Source organism: Nylanderia fulva, unplaced genomic scaffold (genome assembly GCF_048542155.1).
Source record: "Nylanderia fulva isolate GAGA-0341 unplaced genomic scaffold, ASM4854215v1 Scaffold37, whole genome shotgun sequence".
NCBI lineage: Eukaryota > Metazoa > Arthropoda > Insecta > Hymenoptera > Formicidae > Nylanderia > Nylanderia fulva.
This window is the reverse complement of record NW_028190444.1, coordinates 1,845,809-1,870,008: the sequence shown is the minus strand read 5'-3', so window position 1 is coordinate 1,870,008 and position 24,200 is coordinate 1,845,809. Positions and strand designations below refer to the sequence as shown.

Below are 24,200 nucleotides of genomic sequence, written 5' to 3'. Positions count from 1 at the left end.
TGTAAAAATTAATCTACTGTAATTTATACGAAAAAATGAAGTTTTTTACTGAATTGATATACAATAAATGATCTGAAGACAGCTGATAAATTACTCAATATTATACATTTAGTGAATATATTTAATAATCTAGAAAAAGTTATTTATGATGTGTAAAAAAAATCTATAAAACATAGGTTCAGTTTTTTTTATATTTTTATTAAAACTTTGTATACAGTTTTAATGTCATTGTTTATTCATTGGCAATCGTCACTTCCACCTCTACACCAGGCTCGATTGAAATGCTTGTGATTTGTTTCACAATTTCTGATGGCGAATACAAATCAATGACTCTCTTGTGTATTCGCATCTGGAAACGATCCCATGTCTTTGAACCCTCGCCGCAAGGTGTTTTGCGAGTGGTTATTCTCAAAATCTTTGTCGGCATGCGAACAGGTCCCTTAACCTTCAACTTCTGCTTCTTAGCTCCATTGATTAATTCAGCACACACTAAAAAAGAATTATTCAGTTATTTATACCATATTAAGTTTGCATTTCAAATTATATTGTTTATTTGCTTCTAAAGTTTTACTGTCAATTAACAAAATAAATAATGAGATCTATCAAGCTTATATTTACCTTTCTCGAGGGAACGAACATTGCGAGATGTAAGTGTAATTCTAATGCGATGAATGGGAGTGACTTCCTGCCCTGGCTTTTCAGGATTATCCACCTTGGTGGTAGCCTGGAAAATAAAAATGAAACATACCGATTTTAATAAATTATATTAATTTGATGATAAATAATAATAATGATAATGATAATGATAATGATGATGATGATGATGATATCGATGATAATAATAAAAATAATGATGATGATATCAATGATAATAATAATAAAAATAATGATGATGATGATGACAATGATGATAATTTCGCAATTTTGTGTTAAAAAATAGGTGCAACATTGTTGTAGCTTCGTTTGAACACCTAACCTAATTCAGTATTTGATTTTGATTTTTAGAAGTTAAATATTCTATCGCTATGGCAAATTTTGCATCAGAAATATTAATCGGTGTCACATTAATCGCTTACCATGATTGAATTCTCGTCCTGGTCGAGATAACCAATTTGTATTCGAATAAAACTGATCAGCGCTGAACCAGCACGCTAAAACATTCACGTGTCTAACACAAGAGAAGTCCCGACTTCCGGTTGGCTCCACTTTTCGGAAAGCTTCGGTGCACTTCGGACGAACTTTTGTGCACTCGACTTGGAGATTATTCGATCGACCAATCGGGACGAAGAGATCTGTGCTTCCTTCGCTCTGATTGGTCGAGCAATCTACTCGATGCTGTAATCATATTCAAATTTTAATTTCGTGAGATAAATTCTCTGATTTTATAACTTCTTCATCTAATTATATTACATTATACTAATTATCTACTTAATTATTATTCAAATTACGTAAACGCAAGAATTAATGTGAGTAGTTTACTTTTGAAAGATATTTTTAATATCAAAAGAAACTAATATATCATTTTTATCTTGCAGCAAACAAAGATAAATTTTATTTTTAATTTAGGTTTAATGTGTTAGATTTATTTTAATTCTATATTTAGGTTGAATAATTAATCGATCTAAATTGTTATTGAAATTGTTATTAAAAAATAAATATAATAATTATTATTCAAATTACGTAAACGCAAGAATTAATGTGAGTAATTTATTTTTGTAAGATATTTTTAATATCAAAAGAAACTAATATATAATTTTTATCTTGCAGCAAACAAAGATAAATTTTATTTTTAATTTAGGTTTAATGCGTTAGATTTATTTTAATTCTATATTTAGGTTGAATAATTAATCGATCTAAATTGTTATTAAAAAATAAATAATTATTTATTGTCTACGTAATATTTAAAATTTATTTAAATATTAATAATAAAATATTTATTTAAAATTTAAATATTAAATTTAAATATAAAATTTATTTAAATATTAATAATAAAAATATTTAAAATATTTTATTTTATAAACTATTATTATTTTATTTTATTTTTTCTTATTGTCACACATATTGTAAAATTATCAAGTTTATTATATAATTATCAACAGCTTTTATATAATACCTATCTTAGTACAATCAACAACTTTATGGAGGTTACAGTTGCAGGATATTGCAAAATCCAGAAAGTGTCACAAAAAGTGTTTCTAACCCACCACTTACAACATAACCTGAATTTACTGCAAAGAAATGTGCATTGCACATGTAAATATATAATATAAATTTGAAAAAAAATACTTTACTAAAAGTAATTTAAAAGATCGTTTTAAATGACTGATGATAGATGATATCATCAATATCGGTATGAACAATATTAGTGAACAATGAACTTTGTTTTTGGAGATAATTATTATTGTATGTGAATTGTGTTAATAATTTTTATAATTATCTTCCTTTTATTTGTTTTACTTACGTTGAGGAGTACAAAATTATTAAAATTATTTTGTACAGAAATATATATTTCTTGTACGCACAAGAATAGTGCAAATTATATTAGTGTATAGTTTTGACTGTACAAAATCTAATAAAATGAGTCTCGCTATGATTCATAGATTTGTGTTATCAAGCTGCAGAAGTAAAATTAACGTTGATGCTTGTTGGGGCATCGCAACAAATTTAAGAGCTATGCAAATAAAGCCAGTGGTGGTGCAGATTGAGTTTTCCACACATATAATGTGCAAAGTTCACAGGAGACTTTTTCACAATTCTATAATCTTACAACTGCAGAAGAATAAATTTAAGGAAAATGCAACTGACATCGTAGAAAGTATATCTACATTGCAAATGAAGAAGAGGCCTAGAAGAAATAAAGTTGTGATCGATGACAAGGTTCCAAAACCTGATGTGAGTTTATATGTCTGTGTTAGAAATTAGAATATTGCCTTGCAAATCTGTAACAATGTGTATAATGTATGTGAAAGGCAGAAAAATATGTATATGAAAAAGATATATGTATGAAATAGTATATTTAATTATATATATACTATTATATTTATATATACTATAAAATAGTATATATAATATACATATGTATAAAAAATAGTATATATAATTATATATGTATAAAAAAAATAGTATATATAATATACATAATATGCATAAAAAAATAGTATATATAATTATATATATGTAAAAAAGATTTCTTTTTATTAGACATGGAATGTAAAAGCTTTAGCTACGGCAGAAGAGTATAACTTGGAAGCTTTAGCTTACGGCCTGCTGGATCAGCAACTTTATATTCCCAGTAAAATATCTACTTCCACGAATTGTAAGTATTTTTTGCAAAATTTCTCAATATCTTTTTTTCGAAATTTTTGCGAAATAATCTTAATGCCACATAAATGATTGCAAGATTACACGAAATTTTGAGCAATATATATATATCCGTTTTTACGTGTCACCGAGTATATCGATTTTTAAGAATTTTGATTGGTTCATTCATCTGAATCATCAGCTGTTTGACGCTTAATAAAGCGGAGACGAGAATCAAGTTTATCAGTTGCTATCAGCTGCTGTAAACTGCCGGTTGTTTTTAGAGTCATTCAACACATAGGAATTATTCATATTAATCATTGCATACATTTGATAACCTACGAACTGGTTGTTCTTCAACATCGATCAACGTATCTGATATCATCACGATAAAGAAATAATTTATGCCCCTAATTAATCACACATTTCAAAGTGAAATATTATAAGTGAATCAAATGCAGTGAAGTGATTGTTGATAATTTTTTTATCATTTTTATTATACTGAATATTCACATTTTTGTGAAGAAAAAAACACCTAACTTTTGTACATACAATATGATCATTTTGAATTTATCTGTTGACGTAATCAAAACAAAGCTTGTATTTGAATGCAATCTTTTGAGGATTGAATGAGGATTGTTTATTCTGGGACATTTTAATTGGAAGTACAAAAATAAAGTATATAAGTTTATTACTGAATGTTTGAAGATTGATAGGAGCAAAGTTTAGCTTGGGAAGAATGTATGAGGATAAGCAAGCGATAATGAAGCTGTCCATCTCGCTGAACATTTCAAGAAAAGAATTGGAAGACCTGATTGAGAAGGCGAAGGATTGGGCCCTCATGAATGGGATGTGTTTGAGATCGAAGGTCAATTTTAACAGAGACGTCTTGCAGTTTGCACCATTCATGCTGTTGCCATCTCCATTTCCAAGGGAAGAGTTCCAAAATGCTTGTGACATTCAGATCACTTTAAACATGCTCATACACAGAGTAGCTCACGATTATGACTTTTTGAAGGAGACTTTGGAAGAGACTGTTAAGGTTGATGATTTCACTAGAAACTTATTTGACATTTATGAGATTGTTCGCGAAGAAGGGGCTGCTCAGAAGGTATCCCTTGGTATCTTGCGCTCAGATCTGATGCTGGATACAAGTTGTCCGAAGAAAGACACCAAGAAGAAACTTAAGCCGCATTGTTGTTGGAAACAGGTTGAGATAAATACAATTGCCTCAGGATTCGGCTGGCTGGGTCCTGTATCCACTCAGTTGCATAAGTTTGTCTTGCAAGAACTTGGGTATACGACAGAATTGGACAATCTTCCTGAAAATAATGCGCTGCAAACACTATGCTCAGGCATGATAGAAGCATGGAGTTTGTACGGCAATCCTCAGTATGTTTATAAATAATTTTTTTAAATTTATTACTACTTGTCAGACCTCCATTCTCTTACCACAAATTTTGCAATTTTATTTATTTTTTTCATATAATAAATTTTATTCTTATTTGCATGTAATTAAAGATGTAAAATTATTTACAGGGCTGTCATTTTATTTGTTATCGAGGACATTACGTACAATATCTGCGATCAGCGTTTCCACGAATTCGAGATACGAAAGCAGAATCCAAATGTAAAGGTGATTCGCAGAAATCTGACGCAATTAGCGGAAACTGCGAGACTGGGCCCAGACAAGGAATTGATAGTGAACGATTACGTTGTGTCTGTAGTCTACTACAGATGCGGCTACGAGCCTGGACAATATCACACGAAAAAAGAGTGGGACGCGAGATTGCTGATTGAGAGGTCATTGGCGATCAAATGTCCAAGCATTCAGTATCATTTGGCTGGTACAAAGAAGGTTCAACAGACTCTTGCAAAGCCCGGGATGGTCGCGCGTTTCTTAAAGGACGAGAAAACGGCGATGAAAGTTAAAGAAATATTTACTGGTATACATTTCATTGCTCTTTCTCTCTCTTGTATATTTATATATAAATCAGGGTGTATACTCCTGGGAAAAACCTTGAAAACTTGGTATTCTCAGGGAATTTTGTTTTTTCCAATCTTGAAAAACCAGAGAATTCTCATGGAATTTGATTGAGATTCAAGGAATTTAAAAAAAATGTCTTTTTAATAATTTTACTTTTATTTAGCACTTTTAAGAAACATATATCTAACGTATCTTCGCAATATTTAAATTTTTATTAAAATTTTATGTAATTTTTTTATTGACGATTTATTTCGGTATCAAGATCAAGTTTCATGCAAAATTGTTCAATTTTTTAATTTAATAAGTAATATTTAAAGAAATTAATACTCCTTACTTATAATAAATAATTAAAGAAATAATAATTTAATAAACAAATAAATAATAATTTAATAAACAATTAATTTGAATAAATTAATATTCCTTAAGACGTTTATAATAAATTATTTTTTTCTGTTTTTACTTTATATTCTTGCATATATTTTTAGCATTCAGATATAATGTTATTATGCAAATTAATTTTATAATTAATAAATCAATATTAAATGGTAAAAAAAATCTGCACTCTTGATAATTTTTCAATTATATGAATGAAAAAAGCGTATATAATAAAAGGAGCTTTTAGAAAGTTCAAATTTTCTGATTTTACTTGAAATTTTTAATATTGGGAATTCTCAGGGAATTTTTTTACAAAATTTGAGTAGACACTCTGTAAATGTAGGATTTTGTTCTTTGAGTTCTAAGCTACAGAAACATGTTGCGATTCTATAATATTGATAATATAAGAATAATTCAAAATATATTTATGATCTTAATTACATGTTTTAGTAAAATTAAATTACATTTTTTAATTAATTTTTTATTAATCAGGTCTATATCCACTGGATTTTGACGAACATGGGAATGTTGCTGTGGAAATGGGAATTTCGGACCCTCAGCGTTTCGTGTTAAAGCCGCAGAGAGAAGGGGGCTGCAACAATTTGTATGGAATGGATATCAAGAACTTCTTAGAATCAGTCAAATCCGAGCAAACTCGAGTAGCTTGGATTCTCATGGATCGGATTTATCCGCCAGTGCATGAAAACTACGCCGTGAAACCTGGAATTAACGAGAACGTGGACACGAAACAGTTCGTCTCGGAGTTAGGCATATTCGGCGTTATCATCGGAGATGATAGAAATATTATTGTCAATAAACAGGGTGGTCATATGTTGAGAACGAAATTGGCTATCGATAACGAAGGCGGGGTGGCGACTGGATTAGGTGCTTGTGACAGTCCGTTTTTGATCGATTAAAATGTAGGATAACATGCAAAGAGCGCAAATTGTGTTATATATAATTAATTGTATAATATAACATATAATTATGCAGCTACGTTGCGATATCATTCCTTCTTGTTGCTTCTCAAAGCGCAATATTGTTTGCCATAGAAGAGGCCTTGACATTTATACAAATTTATATTTTGTATACATACATTTTTATGATTATTGAATTAAAAATAAATTAGAATATATTACTATATATATATGTTTACCGCGATTTCTTTATTATAAACAAACTTCTTAATTATTAGATAGTCTCTCAGTCTTGTTTTAATTCGAAGTTTTATTTTATATCGTCTTTATATTATCTCTCGATAGGCCCTGACTTTCGAATGCATGTGTATTTGCGATCATTTTTTATTCAACAGTCTGTTGATGTCTGTACATTTGTGAATGTTTTCTTCACTCATCTTTTCGATTATTGCTATTTAGGATTTTTTCCATTTACGTATGAAACAAAAAATCTGAACACGTCTTTATCTGAAATTATCTCACAATTTGAATTTAAATTTTAATACATTAGTTATACCCCCAAGTTTCACAAAATAATACACATAAAAAAAGAAAAAATCAAATTTATTCATTTTTTATTTAATCTTCTTGATATTTCTTCTAGTCCATTTAATTCCAGGAATTAATTAAAATTTAATTTATATTGTGTTCATTGTTTTTTACAGCCTTGCCCGATGTTATACATGCGGTGGCAAAATACGAAGTGGGACACGAACCACGGGAGATCTTTTTCTTTCGAGAGGGTAGTATCGTCATGTGGAATATTTCCGATCTCGAATGTGGCAACCTATTGCAGTTTCTGAAAAATTACGAGCAGAATCGTTACATAAAGGAGCTGATTCACACCGAAAGCGAGTTGATGCATTACACTTATGCGGATTTCGGGTATAACTATTTTCATTATTAATTGCTTTCATAAAAAAAACACATTATGTGCATATATATAATTATTCATTTTCCAAGACATATTAAAAAGCAAAACGAATATATATTTTGGGAAATAAATTTAGTAATTCACGAGAAGTAAATTTAGTAATTATATTAAAATTAAGTAATTATTATAGTATTATAATATTATTATAGTATTTTTATTTAGTAATTATATTATTATATATTATTTTATTATTATCCTTAATCTCCTTAGGAAGAAGAGTCACTTGAAGGACGGCGACATCATCTTGGCTCGAGACACCGGAAACTTGGACAAGCTGGACAAGTATACATTCTCTAATGCCATGGCGCAATCTGTCAAATTAGGCATCTGGGAGGCATCGTTGAATCGTTACGTCGATTCGATCGAATTTGTTACGGAAGATCTGAAAGCCGGAAGGAAGCTTCAGATGACGCAGCAGGAGGTGTTGAGGAAACAGGGCGAACTTTTTGCTCTCAGGCATCGGATTAATCTCACCTCGGATTTGTTGGATACGCCAGATTTTTACTGGGAACGAGACGATCTCGAAAACTTGTATCAACACATTTGCGGATACTTTAGCATCACAAAGCGTACGAGAGTAAGTCTTATTTGTGAAGTATCTTAACTTTATCATTCATTTATATATATATAAGATATTTGATTTTTTTATACAATTATCTGTTTTTTATAATATTATATCTGTTTCTTTTATATCTTTTTTATATATTTTTATCTGGTTTTATATATATATATCTTTTGTACAGGTGATGAATGAAAGATTAAACCACTGTGTGGAATTGGTAAGCATTTTATCGTCGCACTTGAGTGACCGTCATCACGTTCGTTTGGAATGGATGATAATCATTCTTATCATGGTGGAAGTCGCTTTCGAAGTTCTGCATTACATCGAACGATATCTTGTAAAATAGCAGCCTAAGACGATGCTTTGTACAAAAGTCAAGTAACATACTCCAGCATTTATTATTGCGCTAATATATATTATGGACCAAAATTATAAACTGAAACTCGTGCCTCTTTACAACTTCTATATTATCAATTGATATCCATTCCTACATATTTCAGAAAAGCATTAAACATTTTTCCTTAGTCTGGAAAAAAATTTATACAATATTTTTACAATATATTAAGGTTCCTGGCTCCTCACCGACTATGTTGGAATTGTGATGTCACAATCTAACATGGCAGCAGCGAGGGGACTCAAGAGCTTTAATAGCAATTCAACAATTTCTCCAATTACTGATTTACATAGCATATTAATTTATGTAGTCGTGTAATCGTCCGAAGGCACAAGTTCGGCAATCCTCGGTGGAATCACGAATTCGTCGGGTTTTTGCTCGAGCATGCAAGCCAGCAGACGCGGAACGGAGAGAACGGTGCCGGATATCATTGCGGGAAAGTCTCTGCCACGAGGGGTCTGGTAGGCGATGAGTAATCTCTTGCTGAAGTAAGTTCCGTACGCGGACACGTGACCGACCTCGACATACTGATTCGCGAAGGGCGACCACATCTCGAAGGAGACGCGCAGGCCCTCGCAAGGCTGCAGCTCGGACGCGGCTCGCATGACAACGCGATAATGAACGTCCAGGTCGTCATACAATCTGCATACGTTCTCCAGGAGCTCGTTGAACCGAGTCTCGTACTCCTCGCTCCTCGTGTCCTTCACCACGACGAAGGCGTGCGCCACGGATGCTTGGCAAGCCGTGAACAAACCGCACACCTGCGCGTCACGCGGCACCGGCGTGTACTGTCTCCCGGTGGTGAAGTACTTGAGCGGGAACTGATTGGGATTTATCAATTGTTTCGTATGTAGGATCAGGAAAGAGACCAGGCTCGCGCCACCGACCAGGTGCATGCGATTTGGCGAGCCCCTCTCGACCTCGTTGTGATTCTCTAGGACGAAAGCTGCCGTGGGGTCCTCGTGATTCAAACCGGAAGCTTCTACTACGAGACTACGACTGAAATCGGTCCCGACTATCCTGACCATGTCGTTTTCGCCGAAAATTCTGCCCGCGTGCGCCAGGATGGCGAGCTCGAACAAGGCTGCGTCGTTGCATAGATAATAATGCATGGGGTTCTTGTATTGCAGTAGATCCAAGCTTGTTCCGATGTCGATGTGACTCCTTCTTTTGTCTTCCTGGGACAATTCGAGCACGCTGCCGATGCTCTTCAGCACCACCGACTCGTCGATGGGTGTTCTAGGATCCAACTCGTTTGGTAATTTCAAGATTCTCTCCATCACATCTTCGTCCAACTCCCAGATCGCTTCTTTGATGGTCTTCAAGTCTTGTCGTATGATATTCAACTGGGTACGCAGTTTGAGGATTTCTTGCTCTTGCTCAGTAGTACGTTCGGGACTTTCGAGTAAACTTTTCACGCGACCCGCGAGTTCGGAATTGTTGCTCTCTAAAGCACTTCTGTCCCCAACCATCTTCAAGTAGAAATCCCACGCATTCTTCAACTGAATCACATTCACATCATTCATCCCACGTAGCACCAGCTCTTTCCGCAGTTTCTCCATATCAGCAAATCTCTCATCGCAATCCAGGTACGGTGACAGGAATGCGAATGCCTTGTAAGCTTTATTACCAGAAATGTACAATGCTGAACTGTAATCTCTCTTGAAATTCGTCGAGAGGAAGGTCCTACGACGAACATCGCGCATTAGGACTCTACATGTTCGCTGCAAAGCGTTCGTGAATCTGCACAGATTAATCATTGTGTTGTTGAGCTTCCTAAATCCTTTCGCATATCATAATATGAAGATGCAGCACTATTATGATAAATTAAACTTATTCATCTATCTTTATTGCCTTAGCTTTTGGCCCAGCATCTGTGTCTTTCTTATTAGAATTTTCTCTTGTTATAGTTTCGATCTTTCGCTTTTGTGGTGCGACATAGCTTCCCTTGCTGGCTGCTCTTTCAGATTCTTCGATGCTATATGGCTCTAACTCGAGTGCCTTCAATCGTCGTTTATGCACTTTGGTGTTGAAATGAGAGTGTAGAGCAGTTTCGTTTATAAAATACCTCCTGAAATCAAGCAATAAGATCTTTCTCAATTTTTAATAGCGTTAATAAGATATTGTTCAATATATCTTATTAAAATATTGCATTATGATATTAATGGTGAACAATTATGCTTTTATATCATATTATTTTTCGGTATGTAATATATTGTAGATAACAGTACAGTATTAATTTACACGTGAAATTTAATATATTTTATATACGTATAATACATTTTAAATGCAATATATTTTACATAAAAAATTACATTTCTCTTTTATTATGTTTATATATTTTTTACAATATTATTTTTCAGAGATTTGAGAAAAAAAAACAGGAGAAATTTAATATATTTTATATACGTATAATACATTTTAAATGCAATATAATATTTTACATGAAAAGTTATATTTCTACTTTATTATATTTATATACTTTTTGCAATATTATTTTTCAGAGAGATTTGTGAAAAAAAAAAAAAAACGCGTGAAATTTAATATATATTTTATCTTATAAATTTAGAATGCATTTTAAATGCAATATATTTTACATTTAAAGTTATTTCTATTTTATTATATTTCTATATTTTTGCAATATCATTTTTCATAGGGATTATTTGAGAAAAAAGCATGTAATTTTGCGCAGAGTTTGAGATTTTCTGGATGACAATTTAAAGAATGGCTCAATTTTGTATTATTTGGACGAAAGGCTGGATTATAAGGTTATATTACAATATCAAACTTACGCGCAATGAATGCAATAATGTTGCGCCGCTCCGGGTCTTTCAAAATCCACCTCCTGATTCAGCAGCTTCTCCGTGTTTGCCTTCAGATCTTCATCGATCTAAAAATTCAGAGATTCACGTCATCCTGTACCTAATCACGAATCTCAAATTCGCACCACATCATCCACGTGGCTGAAAGAGGTTACGCGCGAACTCTTCAACGTACCTCGTCCAGGTCCTTCTTCCTTCGCTTCGTCCTCCAGCCTTTCTTCAAGTGTGTGTCACCTCGGTGTTGCTTTTTACGTGCATACGGCATCGTTGTACGTGAATTGACGTCTCCAGAAAATTGATTCGCGCTAGAAATTTATTTTAACGAATTCGGTCGGATGCACTAAAGTGCACATTGAGTGCATATACAGGGTGTCCGGTAACTAACGGACCAATGATTGAGAGCGGATTCTCTGGCTAATTTAGAGACGATTTTTCCTTAGCAAAAATAGTGAGAAGTCAATAATTTTCGAATTATAAGCGATTGAAAAAAATGGGTTTTTTGAAAACTAAACGTTTTGGCGTTAAAAGTCTAACATAATTACATTTTTCAGCTAATTTCAGGTATAGAGTTTACTATGATAAAATTTTAATTTGAGGCTTAGTTATAAAGATACATAATGACAAATATTGGAAAGTTGTAAAAAATGATGACCTTTTTCGACATTTTTGCTGAGGAAAAATCATTCCCAAATTGACCAAAGAATCCACTTGTAATCGTTGGTCCGTTAGTTACCGGACACCCTGTATAAAGGTTTATAACACAAATTCACAACTCATAAACTGACGTCATTAAACGTCAAATGATGTCATTTTAATGTTTAACCCTTATAGAAATTTATCACTAGTAACGCCAATTAATTACTTATTTCGAATACTTAAAATACTGCGATATACAGTAATTTAAGTACTCCAAATAAAGTGATTAAATACTCGAAATAAGTGATAAATTGGCGTTACTAGTAATAAATTTCTATAAGGGAATGACGTCATCGACGTCAAAATGATGTACGGTTGCTATCTGGGAATGTGTGACACAATAATAAGTATTTAAAAAATGAAAATAATTAATAGTAAGAGCTATTATTATACTCGAAGTAACGGACTATTAGTAATTTTAAGAATATTATGATTTATTTTTTTGTAAGAATTATAAAGTACTTAACATTTTGTTACACTGAGGAAGACCGCGTGCGGTTGAAACGTTTATGAAAGGTTTTTTGTAATTTTAATATATTATTTATGGAATAAATTTTAATTGGATACAACATCTTAAATATTGCTCGATAATTTAAGTTGGCATTTTTTTAATACATTTGTTGTTTTATACAATACACGAGCGAATAGAAATTTTAATTGATATTCCTTATTTATTATTTTGTCTATATAAATATAAAAAAATTAACAAGGGAGAGAATAAATTTAAAATTAAAAAGTTATGACATTTTAATTAAATATAAATATTTTTTAAAAATTAACTTTTTAACTATAAATTAAATTTAATCTGAACTTTTAACCAAATTAGTTTTTTAATATTTTAATGTAACAGAAATAATTTTGTAAACCATTAAATTTAACAATATTAAAAATATTTTACTGACTCTCGAAATAAATATATAATATATATATATGTATATCCCAGATAGTACCATGTCTAAAATGCACGCATAAGTCATCATTAAGAAATATTTAAGATATCTTTAAGAAATCTTATGATATGATATCCCAAAGACATCTTGAAAACATCTTAAAGATTTCTTATGGGTGCATTTTGGACATGGTGCTATCTGGGATATATATGTGTGTGTGTGTACATATATATATATATATACAATATATATATATATATATATATATATACAATATGATATGATCATAAGATTTCTTAAAGATATCTTAAATATTTCTTAATGATGACTTATGCGTGCATTTTAGACATGGTACTATCTGGGATATATATATATATATATATATATATATATATATATATATATATTATATTTATTTCGAGAGTCAGTAAAATATTTTTAATATTGTTAAATTTAATGGTTTACAAAATTATTTCTGTTGCATTAAAATATTAAAAAATTAATTTGGTTAAAAGTTCAGATTAAATTTAATTTATACTTAAAAAGTTAATTTTTAATATATATATATATATATATATATATATATATATATATATATATCGGCCAATAGACCCAAATGCGATGTTATTGCGAAAAATTGCGAAAATTAATTTTTTCACCATTAAATTTAACTTAACATAGTTTGAAAAAATTATTAACTTAAATTGTTTGAATCAGTGATCAAACAATTAGAAGACATTTACGTGAACGTGGTTTAAGATTGCGAGTTCGACATTTTTCTCCTCAAATGTATGGATCATACATTTTTTTCCATGCATTAGAATATAAGAGTCATCTCATTTCTAAAATTCTAATTCAAACTCTTTCTATTGTATTTTTCTTACAAGAATGCATTACCTGAAAGATTTAATAGGATTCAAAGAAATTGCATTGTTCTCGAAATAGGAAAATGGTACTTTCGTAAATATTTATGTTACAAACAATTAATAAATGTATAAAATATAAATAAATACATTTATTTATATTTATTTTGTTTGAAAAATTAAAAATCTCTTAGAATTTTTAATTTATTATTCCATGCAAGCTATAAAGAGACGCATAGTTTAAAGGATGACTTAATATTTTTATATAGTTGCTACGCACTTTTATGCGTTATATTCAATATACTATTCTCTGTGATTCTTCTGTCTTGAAGGTTCATTGTCGAATAAAAATGGAACAATAGAATTTCCAACAATATATTTTGTTTCTCTTTTCTATGTATATGGTACATCACGTGACAATGAGCACGACGGGAGAGCATATTTTAGGTTCTTAGGTAAAAATTTCAAAAGAAGAGTGGACAGAACGTGAACAACGTCCGTACCGTTTACATCGAACACGTGTTATGCGAATTGAAATTTTTAATAATTATACGCGAATAATTTGTTGCAATTACTTCGATTTATATAATTTTCTGTAGTGCTCTTTCTCGAATTCTTGTCATAATGGCACCGATAATATCCTTACCAGAAGAATTGATATCCATCATTCTCAGCTATAAGAACATCACCATCGAGGATATCATTAATTTCCGATGCACCTGCACACAATTTCGTTACGCAGCCAACTATCCAAAGTATATGGAAAAGAAATTTTCTCAAAGGTAATTTTTTGTTTGTATATTTTTCATGAATAAATCAGATATTGCATTATCACAATATTTGTATATATATTTGAAAATTTTATTTAAAATATCACAAATATAAAAAATATAATATATAATCAAATAGAGTAGAATGAAAAAGAATCTATTAAATAATCATTTTCTAAGAAAAGCAAAACAAGTCGATTCTCGTAAATATTGGTGCCTTTTTTCCGCGATGATGCGACGATTAGATGCGTCTTGATTTGCATTGTGAGTTACATTTGCTTAACACAGTTCTTGTTTCAAAATAAAATTAAATACAATTACAGAAAATTAGACAATGGCGCGCACGTATGTGTTGTCTATATGATATTTTTTTGTAGAAATATAACGATTTTTTATAATTAAGAATTTTCTATAATTTTGGATTATATAGTTTCATCCAATCCATTTATTATTTTTCTTTCATTTCTAATCCGTAATCATTAACATATGGAATCAAATAATAAAGTGATACTTTTCGGAATATTTAATAAATTATATATATATATATATATATTCCTATATTTAAAATTTATTAATAAAATTAATATTCATTTATTAAAACAACAGTTAAAAAGACTCTAACAATGGATATTAGGTGAGTCCATTGAAAAACATTTTTATTTTATTAAATATTTTTATCTCATAATTTATCGAATACAAAAAGTACACACTCTTTATTATTACACAACTGGATGATTTTGTATTAAGAAAATAACGCGATAAAATATATTTAAGATTTTCAGTTGATACACCTAATAAAAACGAACGCATAAAAAAACGCATTAATGAGGGACAAGACGCAGAAAATGGAATTATCGTGCAATTAAACATTCAAAACGCTTCCTTTAATTGTCCATTTTATCTTCTTACACATAACATAATTTTTATAAATACATTAAATATAATGAAATAATTTTTTTCTGTAATTGAAAAATTTTATTGAAAACGCATGCAAACGGTGTTTTTCTACCCATTTTTATAACATAACAAATAAATATAATATAATTAGAAATGAGAGAGAAATATAACAATACAAATGTATAATATGATGAAATAAATATGAAGTAAATAAAATAGAATACTTTTTATAATTGTAATATTATAAAATTATATCAATTTACTGATTAATTTGTAGAGTATACTAAATAAATATAATATATAAAAATTTATAGTTATTTTAAAAATGCTCTGAATTTTGATTATAGTGATGCAAGAGAACTTTTAATATATTTTGAAAACTTTATTAAATTACTTCTTGTTTCATTTTTCAGATGGCCTTCTGTAAAAAAATATTGTGACATATTGTCTGAAACTAAGGATCATGAAAAATACGATTGTTTAACGCATTACGTACGTCTTATATATTCTAAATATTATCATAAAGAATACAAATCCAAGAAACAAATTATGAACTTTATAGAATTGGGTATCAGTTATTCAAGAATATTACGAAAATACATATCTCATGTGAGATATAGACATTGTCAAAATAAATCAATCGATAATTATGTGAATTTTAATCATATATTTCGTTTTTTACATGATCATAAAAACATACATAATTATGAGGCGATAATTTATTATGATCAAAGATTTTCCATATTTACTTTTTTCAACGATGAGCTGAAAAACTTGCTTACACAATCTCCACGGTAGGATACTCAATATCTTATAGTGTTAACAACTTTATAGATTATGTTCTTGCACAGTTTTCATATGTAAATTTTTCAGAAGAACTGGTTGCGATTTAACCGAAAGATATTATTACGAAAAACTATTTCACATTATGAGGAAATATAATTTACAATTGGAGTTGGACAAATTTGATGGTTTAGGTGACAGACTGCGGCTTATGGAATGGATTGCCTATAATGTGGCACAAACTATTAAAATCCAAAAGGATGTATCTTACGCGTACGTAGTAGAATCTTTGGATAATATCGCACTAGAGGTACAAAATTATCTGAAAGAAAAACATCATGATCATTCTATATTTTCAACGTCCGTTGAAACCTTTTCTTATTGGAAAAGCAATAATATATACAATAATCACTGGAACGAAGTGGAAGGAATTCAGCTTATCGATACACTCAACGAATACATGTTTAGCAAATTAAATTTCCGACCGTGCAATGTGGACGATACAAATCTGGAATACATGTGTATAGATAATGTAAGTTATATAATGTATATTATAACTATATGTGGCGTCAGAAGAAGAAAATCGTACTGTGAGCATGGTCATTTGGTTGTTTATATATTAAAAATACTGTCACTTTCTCTTTAATTTATTGTAATTTCTGGCATAGGTATTAAAAAGTAGATATGGACAAGAAATGATTTTATTAATAATATATCACAGCGTGGCAAGAAGACTTGGTTTACGTTCCGACATTATAAGAATCCCTGGTCGACCAATCGCAACCCGCTGTATATATTGGAAATCCAAATAGTAAGTATAGTATAAAATTAAATTTGAAACTATCGAAATCTTCGAAAAGGTATTTCCACTTTCTACATACACAGGTGCGCATAATAGATAAATAATTTTTTGCTTTGCAGTGGCACGATTAATCCAAAAAGTGAAAGATGTTTTAGTTTATTTCTGAGACATTCCCGGATTGTCTTGTGAATAAACTGTATCACTGGGAGTCGCAGCATCCAATTTTTAAAAACTCTGTATTCCGCGAAAGTTTTGATGAAACAGCACGAATTAGGATGCGACACGATTTAATGCTAAGAGTTGTGGATTTGACATACCATTACAACAACACTTCTCAGATTAACGAGCGAAATAAGATTTATCTACATTGTAATAGCCACTGTAAAGTATGTTTGACACGTACAGCTATATACATATGAGTTATAATTATTTATAATTTAACAATAAGTGTAATTAAATTTGCTATAAGTGCGTATATTTAAGAATTAAATGGCAAGAATGATAAATTAAAGTATAACATTAAATTTTCAGATCAAAAAACTTCGTTTAAAACAAACATGGGAATTCATTAGAACAGAGGACGTAAAATTTGCGGTAGGAATGATCGTAACACATCGTGATGATTGCAGAAATTGCGACGGCGTCATAATCGGATGGGATCGTCCTACAGACAGACGTTATGAAATTTTGACACACCATCTACCGGATACAGTGTTTGATGGAGAATCAAATCGTACAATTGAAATAGCTCTTAATTTCTTGCCGTTAAATCACTGTCATAATTACGAATTTAGAAAGAACCAAACAAATTATATTATTCTTACCGATAAGAATAAAATATGTTATGTGAATGAAGGTATGAATATGTACTATATGTATATATCATATTGAACGTGTTTTATAGAAAATTATATATTTGTTTATTCTACGAACATTTTATTTCTTTTTATAATTCGGTTTTTTATTGATTTCGCAGTCATAATACATTTCCTTTATTAATTTGTTTATTATTTACTTCACTTTTCATACATTGTTTTTTATTTTTACTTTTTATTTTAGACAAACTCACTTTAGCAGCGCCAAAATGGATCGATAATTACGAAATTGGTCGCTATTTTTGCAGATTCGAAAATACGCATTATGTACCAAATGAAATGCTAACGAAACTTTATCCGGAAGACGACGCTATAATGACACAGAGGACAATATCTTCAAACCCCATCAACACATTAACATTATATAAACGTTTAAAGAACATTTTTCGTTTAATTTTATAACAATCTACTTTTAGGAGAAATAAACCTTTAATAAGCAACTTTTAACAAGTTCATGAAAATTCTAAAAATTCAAGGTAAGTTGTAATAAAGTTAAAAGTGAAAAAACATTAAATTCCTTTCAACACTTTACGAAAACAAATGAATCTTTTAATATATAATTCGCCTTCGATAATACTAAAATATACAAAAATATTATTCTTTATTAATCTTAATAATTAAACAAGTATATAACTTAAATTTCTTAGTTTAGTATTTATATTTCCAAAAATGAAACATATGTGATATAACCCATACAACACAAAATATTATAAATGTTTTCAAAAAATATTTCTAAATATTTCTATAAAATATTGCATAAAAACGTTTTAAAATGATTTTATGCAATATTTTAAAATAATGTAAAAATTTTTTGTGTTAACATTTTTTAGAATATTTTAAAAAAACTGTTAAAAATATTTTTAAAAATGTTCATCTTTATCGCTCAGATAATATTTTCTTAAATATTTGATACATATTTTTGAAATATTAGTTTTAATCTATATATCGATCGAAAATATTTCTGAAAATATTTTTACACATGAGAAAGCGGACATGGAAACACTTGAAAAATATTTTCAAGAATTATTTTATCTTTTAAGAAATATTTTGAAAAGATTTTACAAATATTTTGTGCTGTATGGGTTATGAGTATCTATATATCTCATATATATATATATATATATATATATATATATATATATATATACAGGGTTGGGAAAGTTACTTTGTAAAAATAACTAGTTACAGTTACAGTTATCTTATTGAAACAGTAACTAGTTACAGTTACAAGTTACCAATTTTAAAAAATAACTCAGTTACAGTTACTCAAAAAGTAACGTAGTCGTTACTTTTCAATTACTTTTTAAAAATAATTATACATTATTTTAAATATATAAGGAGCTTACATATTATGCACAACTACAGTCAAGTATTTAAAAAAATTCTTGAATGTAATATTGATCGATTTGCTTGCGACTTTGCGATTACCATCAATGTATGAATGACCTTTATATACAACAGTAAAAATAGTTATATATGGTAACTTACTAAATAGTAATCGCAAAGTCGCAAGCAAATCGATTAATTATTACATTTAAGAATTTTTTTAAATACTTGACTGTGATTGGTCGATTGTAATTATGTGTTGTATTATTTTATGTACACAAAATAAAAATTTTAGGTAAAAAATTAAATTATATGAAGATTTATATATATATATATGCTACTGTTATCAAAATTTAATTTAACAATATAACGGCTACCATACTTAAACGATACTTTTAGCGAATGTTTCCAAAAAAAGTAATTAATAAAGTAACTGTTACAATTGATACTAGTTACTAAAAAAATGTAACTAAGTTACAGTTACAGTTACAGATGGAGAAAAGTAACGAAGTTAAGTTACAGTTACTGAAAAAAAGTAACTGTAACTGTAACTTCGTTACAAGTAACTCGTTACTTCCCAACCCTATATATATATATATATTATTCAATAAAATCTACGTGCGATCGCGCTTCGAATCCAGGCGCCTTTCCCGCCTCCGCTCGCCTAGTCCCGCGCGCCGCCGACAGATGGCGCGCGCGCTCGGCGAGGCAGGTCGCGCCGCGGCGCGGCGGCACTCAGTGTCTCGTCGCCGCGCGGAGCGGCACGAAGGGAGGGAGGCGAGAGCGCGAGAGGGGGGCCACCCATCCATTTTGAAAGTAAAAATACCGTGCGGAGCGGCAAGGATTTCGGTCTCGCGCGCGCGAGAGACGGTCTGCGTCTCGCGGAAGGTGACAAAAGGGCCGCGACTGCTCGGGTTAAATCGGAGGACTTGCTCCCTCGCTGTCTCTTCGAAAAATTCCTCGAGTTCGCGTCGTCGCACCGTAGTAAAATGACGTAGAAGGCAACGAAAGAAAGATAGAGAGAGAGAGGAGGAAAAGGAGGGAGCGAGAGCGCGTCGCGTCTCTCGGGCGTCAGAGCGCGCGCGCCTGCCTGCCTGTCGACGTGTGTGGCGAGCGGAAACGGCGGTAGGTAGGTGTAGGTGTACCGTCGTGTCGCGGCGCGTTGTCCGTCTCGCTGAGCGGTTACGGGCTGAGAAACGTAGTCGCCCCCGGTGTGGTGCGCCGTGCTGGGGCCCTCTTCTCCCGTTCGTGTCGCGGTGCCGTCTTCGCCGATGGATGCCAGGCGGCAGCAGCCACACGGGCAGCCATTTTGATATACGGGCGCACGTCAAGCTAAGCCGAGGCGCTTCGCCGAGTAGGAAGAAACTTACGCGAGCGAGCTACTCTGCCGCGGCCCCCCTGGGTCCCCCCGGTTGGAACCGCGCAGCCGAATTCGGGCGTGTTTCACGCGGAGGCCGGGGCACGCCGTCGCGCAAACGGATCCCGTGAGTTTCGTTGACAAGTGACAGGTGAATCGATCGGGGGCCTACGAGAGAGAGAGAGAGAGAGGTGGAGGAGGCTACCTCCTCTGTTCGTCGCGTTTGTTGCGTGCCGAGAGCTGAGCTGAGCGGAGCCAGTGCTGTGTGTCGTATATGATACATACATATATCGTGTACATCTCGTTGTGAAGGAGCAGAAGAGGCGACGAGACGAGTCGCGCGACTGATCGTGTGTTTCTCTCTCTCTCTCCCGGTCGGTGGCGCGTTCGGATTTTTCCTCGCACGAGGGGACCCCTCGCGCCCGTGAGAGCGTTTATACGCCGTTACGCGACGAGCAGGAGGCGATCCGGGGGCGGCGGTGCGGCAGGAAGGAGCCGCCGCCGCCGTCGTCGAGAGCGAGTGAGAGACGGTTAGAGGAGAAAGAGAAGAGAGAGAGAAGAGTACGAAAGAGAAGAGACGGAGAGAAGGAAGGAAGAAAGAGGGTGGGGGAGAAAGAAAGAAAGAGAGAGAGAGAGAGAGAAGGAACAACGAAGAGGCCACCGGCCGACTTCGGACTTTCGCAGGACAAGACGACCCGATGTCGACCCGCGGTCGTCCTCGTCCTACCCTGAAGACGGCGGAAGCAGCAGCAGCGTCATCGTCGCAGACGACGAAGAAGAAGGTAGCAGCAGGACTCTCCTCGCGTAAATGTGCCCCCGTGCGCGCCCATGTGCTGCACCTCCTTCGTCAGCCTCTTCTTCTTCTCTGCCCCCTGCGTGCCCTGTAAACCCGGAGCACATCGTCATCACCGTCCCGATTAGCACGCATAGTCCCGCGCGCACGAGTTACCCCCGACGCCAGGAACATGGCCAAGATCCTCAACAAGGACCCCGTCACGTACGAGAAGGAGAGGGAGAACTTCCTCAAGGATCTCCGACACTTCCACGAGACGAGAGGGTGAGCGTTCTTCTCGAATGGTAGCGAGTCGAATGACGTTTTCACGTCAAACTGACGTTTTTTCACGTCAAACTGACGTTTTTTACGTCAAAGTGACGTTTTTTACGTCAAAGTGACGTTTTTCGCGTCAAAGTGACGTTGTTTCGCTGCCAACTTCACTTTCTTTCCGTTTTCGCGCGTCCACGCTTATCTCGAGAATTTAGAATCTCCCCCTCCCCCTTTTCCTCTCCCTCCCGCCCCCCCCCCCTCGCGGATCGCGGTCGCGAGCGACCGGATCGACGGTCAGACGGAAGCCGTCGCGACACGCGAGTGGATGATCGGGAGCGCGCGAGAGTTTTGAGGTTAGGTCGAACCCGATTTCTACCGCGGCCAACTTCACTTCGGTTCAAGAGGGACAATGGGTTCTCTCTCGTCTTTCGCGTTTTCTTTGCCTAATAACGATTTTATGCACGAGAAGAGGTCAGAAAATTGTTAGGTTTTTTTCTTACACATATATAGATATATTTTTTTGTAACATAAATGCAATTTTTTTTTTTTTTTGTCAATGAGTGTATTTAGTCTTTGTGTTGCGCGATTTACGACTTTTTAGTTCGTGGTTTTTTTTTTGTTTAATCGTCGCGATTATGCAAAGTGTGCAATTTTTCTAATACGCGTGTGTATGTAATATGTGAAAATGGAAATGACGTGTATCGGGTACAGTTAAAAATTTCGAAACCTCGTCACCTCGCGTCTCATGGATTTCAGGTATAGACGCCATTTTTTTCGCCGATTTTTTATTGTCGAGTTGAATTCGAAACTTTGTGATTTGGGATTCTGCGAGTGTGTAAAGGAAATTTATACATTTTTCACTTTCTGCGTTATATACATGTACACTTATATACGTATATATGTGCGTGCAGGTTTTATAATCGAGAATATGTTTGATGTATATTTTTTGCTACATAAATGAAACTGTTCTGCGCATGTGTATAATCAAATCGTACATCCTAAAGGAGAAAAAATTATTTTATATATATTATTATATATTTATACATGTATTATTATATGAATTTTATATTTATTATTTATTATATATATATTAAAATATTTTTTAATTTGTGTTGGAGAAAAGAGTGAGAGAAAACTATTTAATGCCTCATTTTTTAATTTCAGGACGCTCTTCAAGAAGTCTCCGAAGATCAACGGGAAGGATATAGATCTGTATTTGCTGTATGTTGTGGTGACCGCTCATGGAGGATGGATTAAGGTGAGTTTTTATGAAACTCAAATAATTTTAATTATATATATATATATATATATATATATATATATATATATATACGATGAGTAGCAGTCAATTAACTCGCGCGCTTAATTATATGTCGAAAAAAAGAGCGCTGATTAATATTGGCAATGTTATTTTGTTAAATAACATCTAGTTGGAAAGTATTGCCTAACAAGGTGCAATATATATATATATATATATAAAAGAGCATCCCCAGGACAACGAAAATATAATTCCGGTTGTAGCCAGACATAACGCAATTTATGATTAACAATTACGAAATGCGGCGGTATTCCGTCGATAAATAATTGTTTGTAAAATTAACGTAGCCATTCAAGGGAGGAGGGGTTTCCCTCATTTTGTTTAACGTCATTACAACAGGACGAACGCGAAATGAATCCTCGTTTTTAATTAGCATCCGGGTTGCGGATCGATTTCACTAAAACTATAAGTCGCAGTTATATAAAAAAAAGCGAAAAATACCCGAGGATAATTCGAGAATACTGCAAAAAATAGGAATCGTTAACTTTTTTTAATCATCTCTTCTCGCTGTCTATTCTTTCGCGTTTTATGAATTATATATTTCTCTGCCGTGCAAATTTAGCGAATTTTACACGCACATACATATATATGTATGCATAAAACCGTGAAAAATATATTCCATGCATTGTGAATTAAAACGTGTATACATACACATATTTTGATTAACAATTCGCAATGCATGAAATAAATTTTTCGATGCATTGTTAACTATCGATTTTCCAAACACTCGTTAATCGAGTTTCTCCGCGGAAGGATTGAAATTTTTCTCTTTCATAACGTGCCATAAATACTGTTGGTAGATTCGTTTCACGGATTACAGTCTTAAGAAATTTTTTAATCGAACGTAGAAAGCATTTTTGTTTTCTTTTTTTCTTTTCATTCGAGTTACGCAAATGTGCGTAACTATACTATTATAAAAAAATGTGTTGATGTGTGACTAAACCTTTCAACTAAATTACTATTTTGTTAAATGAACATATATTAGTATTTAAGTCAAATATACATTTTATTAGATTTTATATGCTAAATTTAATTTAAATATTTTTATATGTTCAATTAACAAAATAATATTTAGTTAAAAGATTTAATCAAGTTAACAATTTTTTTTCAAAGTATGTGCGATATTTGAAATTCCAATTTTCTCTCCTTCTCTCTCTCTCTTGATGTTTGATGTGCGATAGTACCATTATTAGTACGACTAACTATAACTTGCAAGAATTTGGCATCGGCGAACAGATAGCGCCCAGA

The 24,200-nt window shown here is 32.5% G+C and overlaps 5 protein-coding genes and 1 pseudogene across 15 annotated transcripts in view; 3 read left to right on the top strand and 3 right to left on the bottom strand.

The window, feature by feature from the left end:
- Nucleotides 1-177: 177 nt before the first annotated feature.
- Nucleotides 178-2,253, bottom strand: RpS20 (ribosomal protein S20). The gene is given in 5 exon segments (XM_029308685.2): nucleotides 178-489; nucleotides 619-724; nucleotides 1,077-1,127; nucleotides 1,129-1,335; nucleotides 2,212-2,253. Coding segments are annotated over 5 exon segments (663 nt in total). The 3' UTR covers nucleotides 178-232.
- LOC114935784 (glutathione synthetase) lies at nucleotides 2,135-8,556 on the top strand. 4 transcript variants are annotated; one of them, XM_085485526.1, is made up of 6 exons: nucleotides 3,323-4,692; nucleotides 4,840-5,246; nucleotides 6,155-6,547; nucleotides 7,284-7,503; nucleotides 7,763-8,129; nucleotides 8,296-8,556. In XM_085485526.1, exons 1-6 carry the CDS (start codon nucleotides 4,040-4,042, stop codon nucleotides 8,458-8,460), a joined length of 2,205 nt encoding a protein of 734 aa, XP_085341652.1. In that variant the 5' UTR covers nucleotides 3,323-4,039; the 3' UTR covers nucleotides 8,461-8,556. The 4 variants fall into 4 exon arrangements, with proteins under 4 accessions (XP_029164516.1, XP_085341651.1, XP_085341652.1 ...); XM_029308683.2 differs by lacking the exons at nucleotides 3,323-4,692; nucleotides 4,840-5,246; nucleotides 6,155-6,547 and adding exons at nucleotides 2,135-2,892; nucleotides 3,202-3,316; XM_085485525.1 differs by lacking the exons at nucleotides 7,284-7,503; nucleotides 7,763-8,129; nucleotides 8,296-8,556 and adding an exon at nucleotides 3,251-3,316 and having other exon boundaries at nucleotides 4,009-4,692; nucleotides 6,155-6,805.
- On the bottom strand, nucleotides 8,477-10,340 carry LOC114935783 (serine--tRNA synthetase-like protein Slimp). The gene has a single exon (XM_029308682.2). It carries the CDS (start codon nucleotides 10,266-10,268, stop codon nucleotides 8,811-8,813), a length of 1,458 nt encoding a protein of 485 aa, XP_029164515.1. The 5' UTR covers nucleotides 10,269-10,340; the 3' UTR covers nucleotides 8,477-8,810.
- LOC114935785 (zinc finger protein 593 homolog) lies at nucleotides 10,279-11,705 on the bottom strand. The gene is made up of 3 exons (XM_029308684.2): nucleotides 11,506-11,705; nucleotides 11,301-11,398; nucleotides 10,279-10,579 (listed from the first exon to the last, which is right to left on the bottom strand). The coding sequence occupies exons 1-3, from the start codon at nucleotides 11,593-11,595 to the stop codon at nucleotides 10,342-10,344; spliced, it is 426 nt and encodes a 141-aa protein (XP_029164517.1). The 5' UTR covers nucleotides 11,596-11,705; the 3' UTR covers nucleotides 10,279-10,341.
- Nucleotides 11,706-14,063: 2,358 nt separating this feature from the next.
- LOC114935792 (F-box only protein 21-like) lies at nucleotides 14,064-18,446 on the top strand (annotated as a pseudogene). The gene is made up of 7 exons (XR_014925342.1): nucleotides 14,064-14,561; nucleotides 15,860-16,240; nucleotides 16,320-16,761; nucleotides 16,898-17,040; nucleotides 17,151-17,417; nucleotides 17,563-17,887; nucleotides 18,091-18,446. The product of XR_014925342.1 is annotated as an F-box only protein 21-like (transcript).
- A 1,541-nt stretch (nucleotides 18,447-19,987) lies between these two features.
- Bap170 (Brahma associated protein 170kD) overlaps nucleotides 19,988-24,200 on the top strand; it is a 55,496-nt gene continuing 51,283 nt past the window's right edge. For 3 of the 7 annotated variants that reach the window (XM_085485517.1, XM_085485515.1, XM_029308680.2), the window contains exons 1-2: nucleotides 19,988-21,646; nucleotides 22,799-22,892. In XM_085485517.1, the coding sequence (XP_085341643.1) occupies nucleotides 21,555-21,646; nucleotides 22,799-22,892 (186 nt within the window). In that variant the 5' untranslated portion in view covers nucleotides 19,988-21,554. Of the gene's footprint in view, nucleotides 21,647-22,209; nucleotides 22,391-22,798; nucleotides 22,893-24,200 lie in introns of those variants that run through there. The other 4 variants (XM_085485521.1, XM_085485518.1, XM_085485519.1 and 1 more) reach the window with 2 other exon arrangements.

Excerpts from the sequence above, each read along its gene's own strand:
- LOC114935784 (XM_085485526.1), top strand. The coding sequence starts at position 4,040 with ATGTATGAGGATAAGCAAGCGATAATGAAGCTGTCCATCTCGCTGAAC. Across the intron at positions 4,693-4,839 it reads AGTTTGTACGGCAATCCTCA|GGCTGTCATTTTATTTGTTA; the intron begins GTATGTTTATAA and ends AATTATTTACAG. Across the intron at positions 6,548-7,283 it reads CGGGGTGGCGACTGGATTAG|CCTTGCCCGATGTTATACAT; the intron begins GTGCTTGTGACA and ends TGTTTTTTACAG.
- LOC114935783 (XM_029308682.2), bottom strand. The coding sequence starts at position 10,268 with ATGATTAATCTGTGCAGATTCACGAACGCTTTGCAGCGAACATGTAGA.
- LOC114935785 (XM_029308684.2), bottom strand. The coding sequence starts at position 11,595 with ATGCCGTATGCACGTAAAAAGCAACACCGAGGTGACACACACTTGAAG. Across the intron at positions 11,399-11,505 it reads GGAAGAAGGACCTGGACGAG|ATCGATGAAGATCTGAAGGC; the intron begins GTACGTTGAAGA and ends CTGAATTTTTAG. Across the intron at positions 10,580-11,300 it reads CATTATTGCATTCATTGCGC|GAGGTATTTTATAAACGAAA; the intron begins GTAAGTTTGATA and ends GCTTGATTTCAG.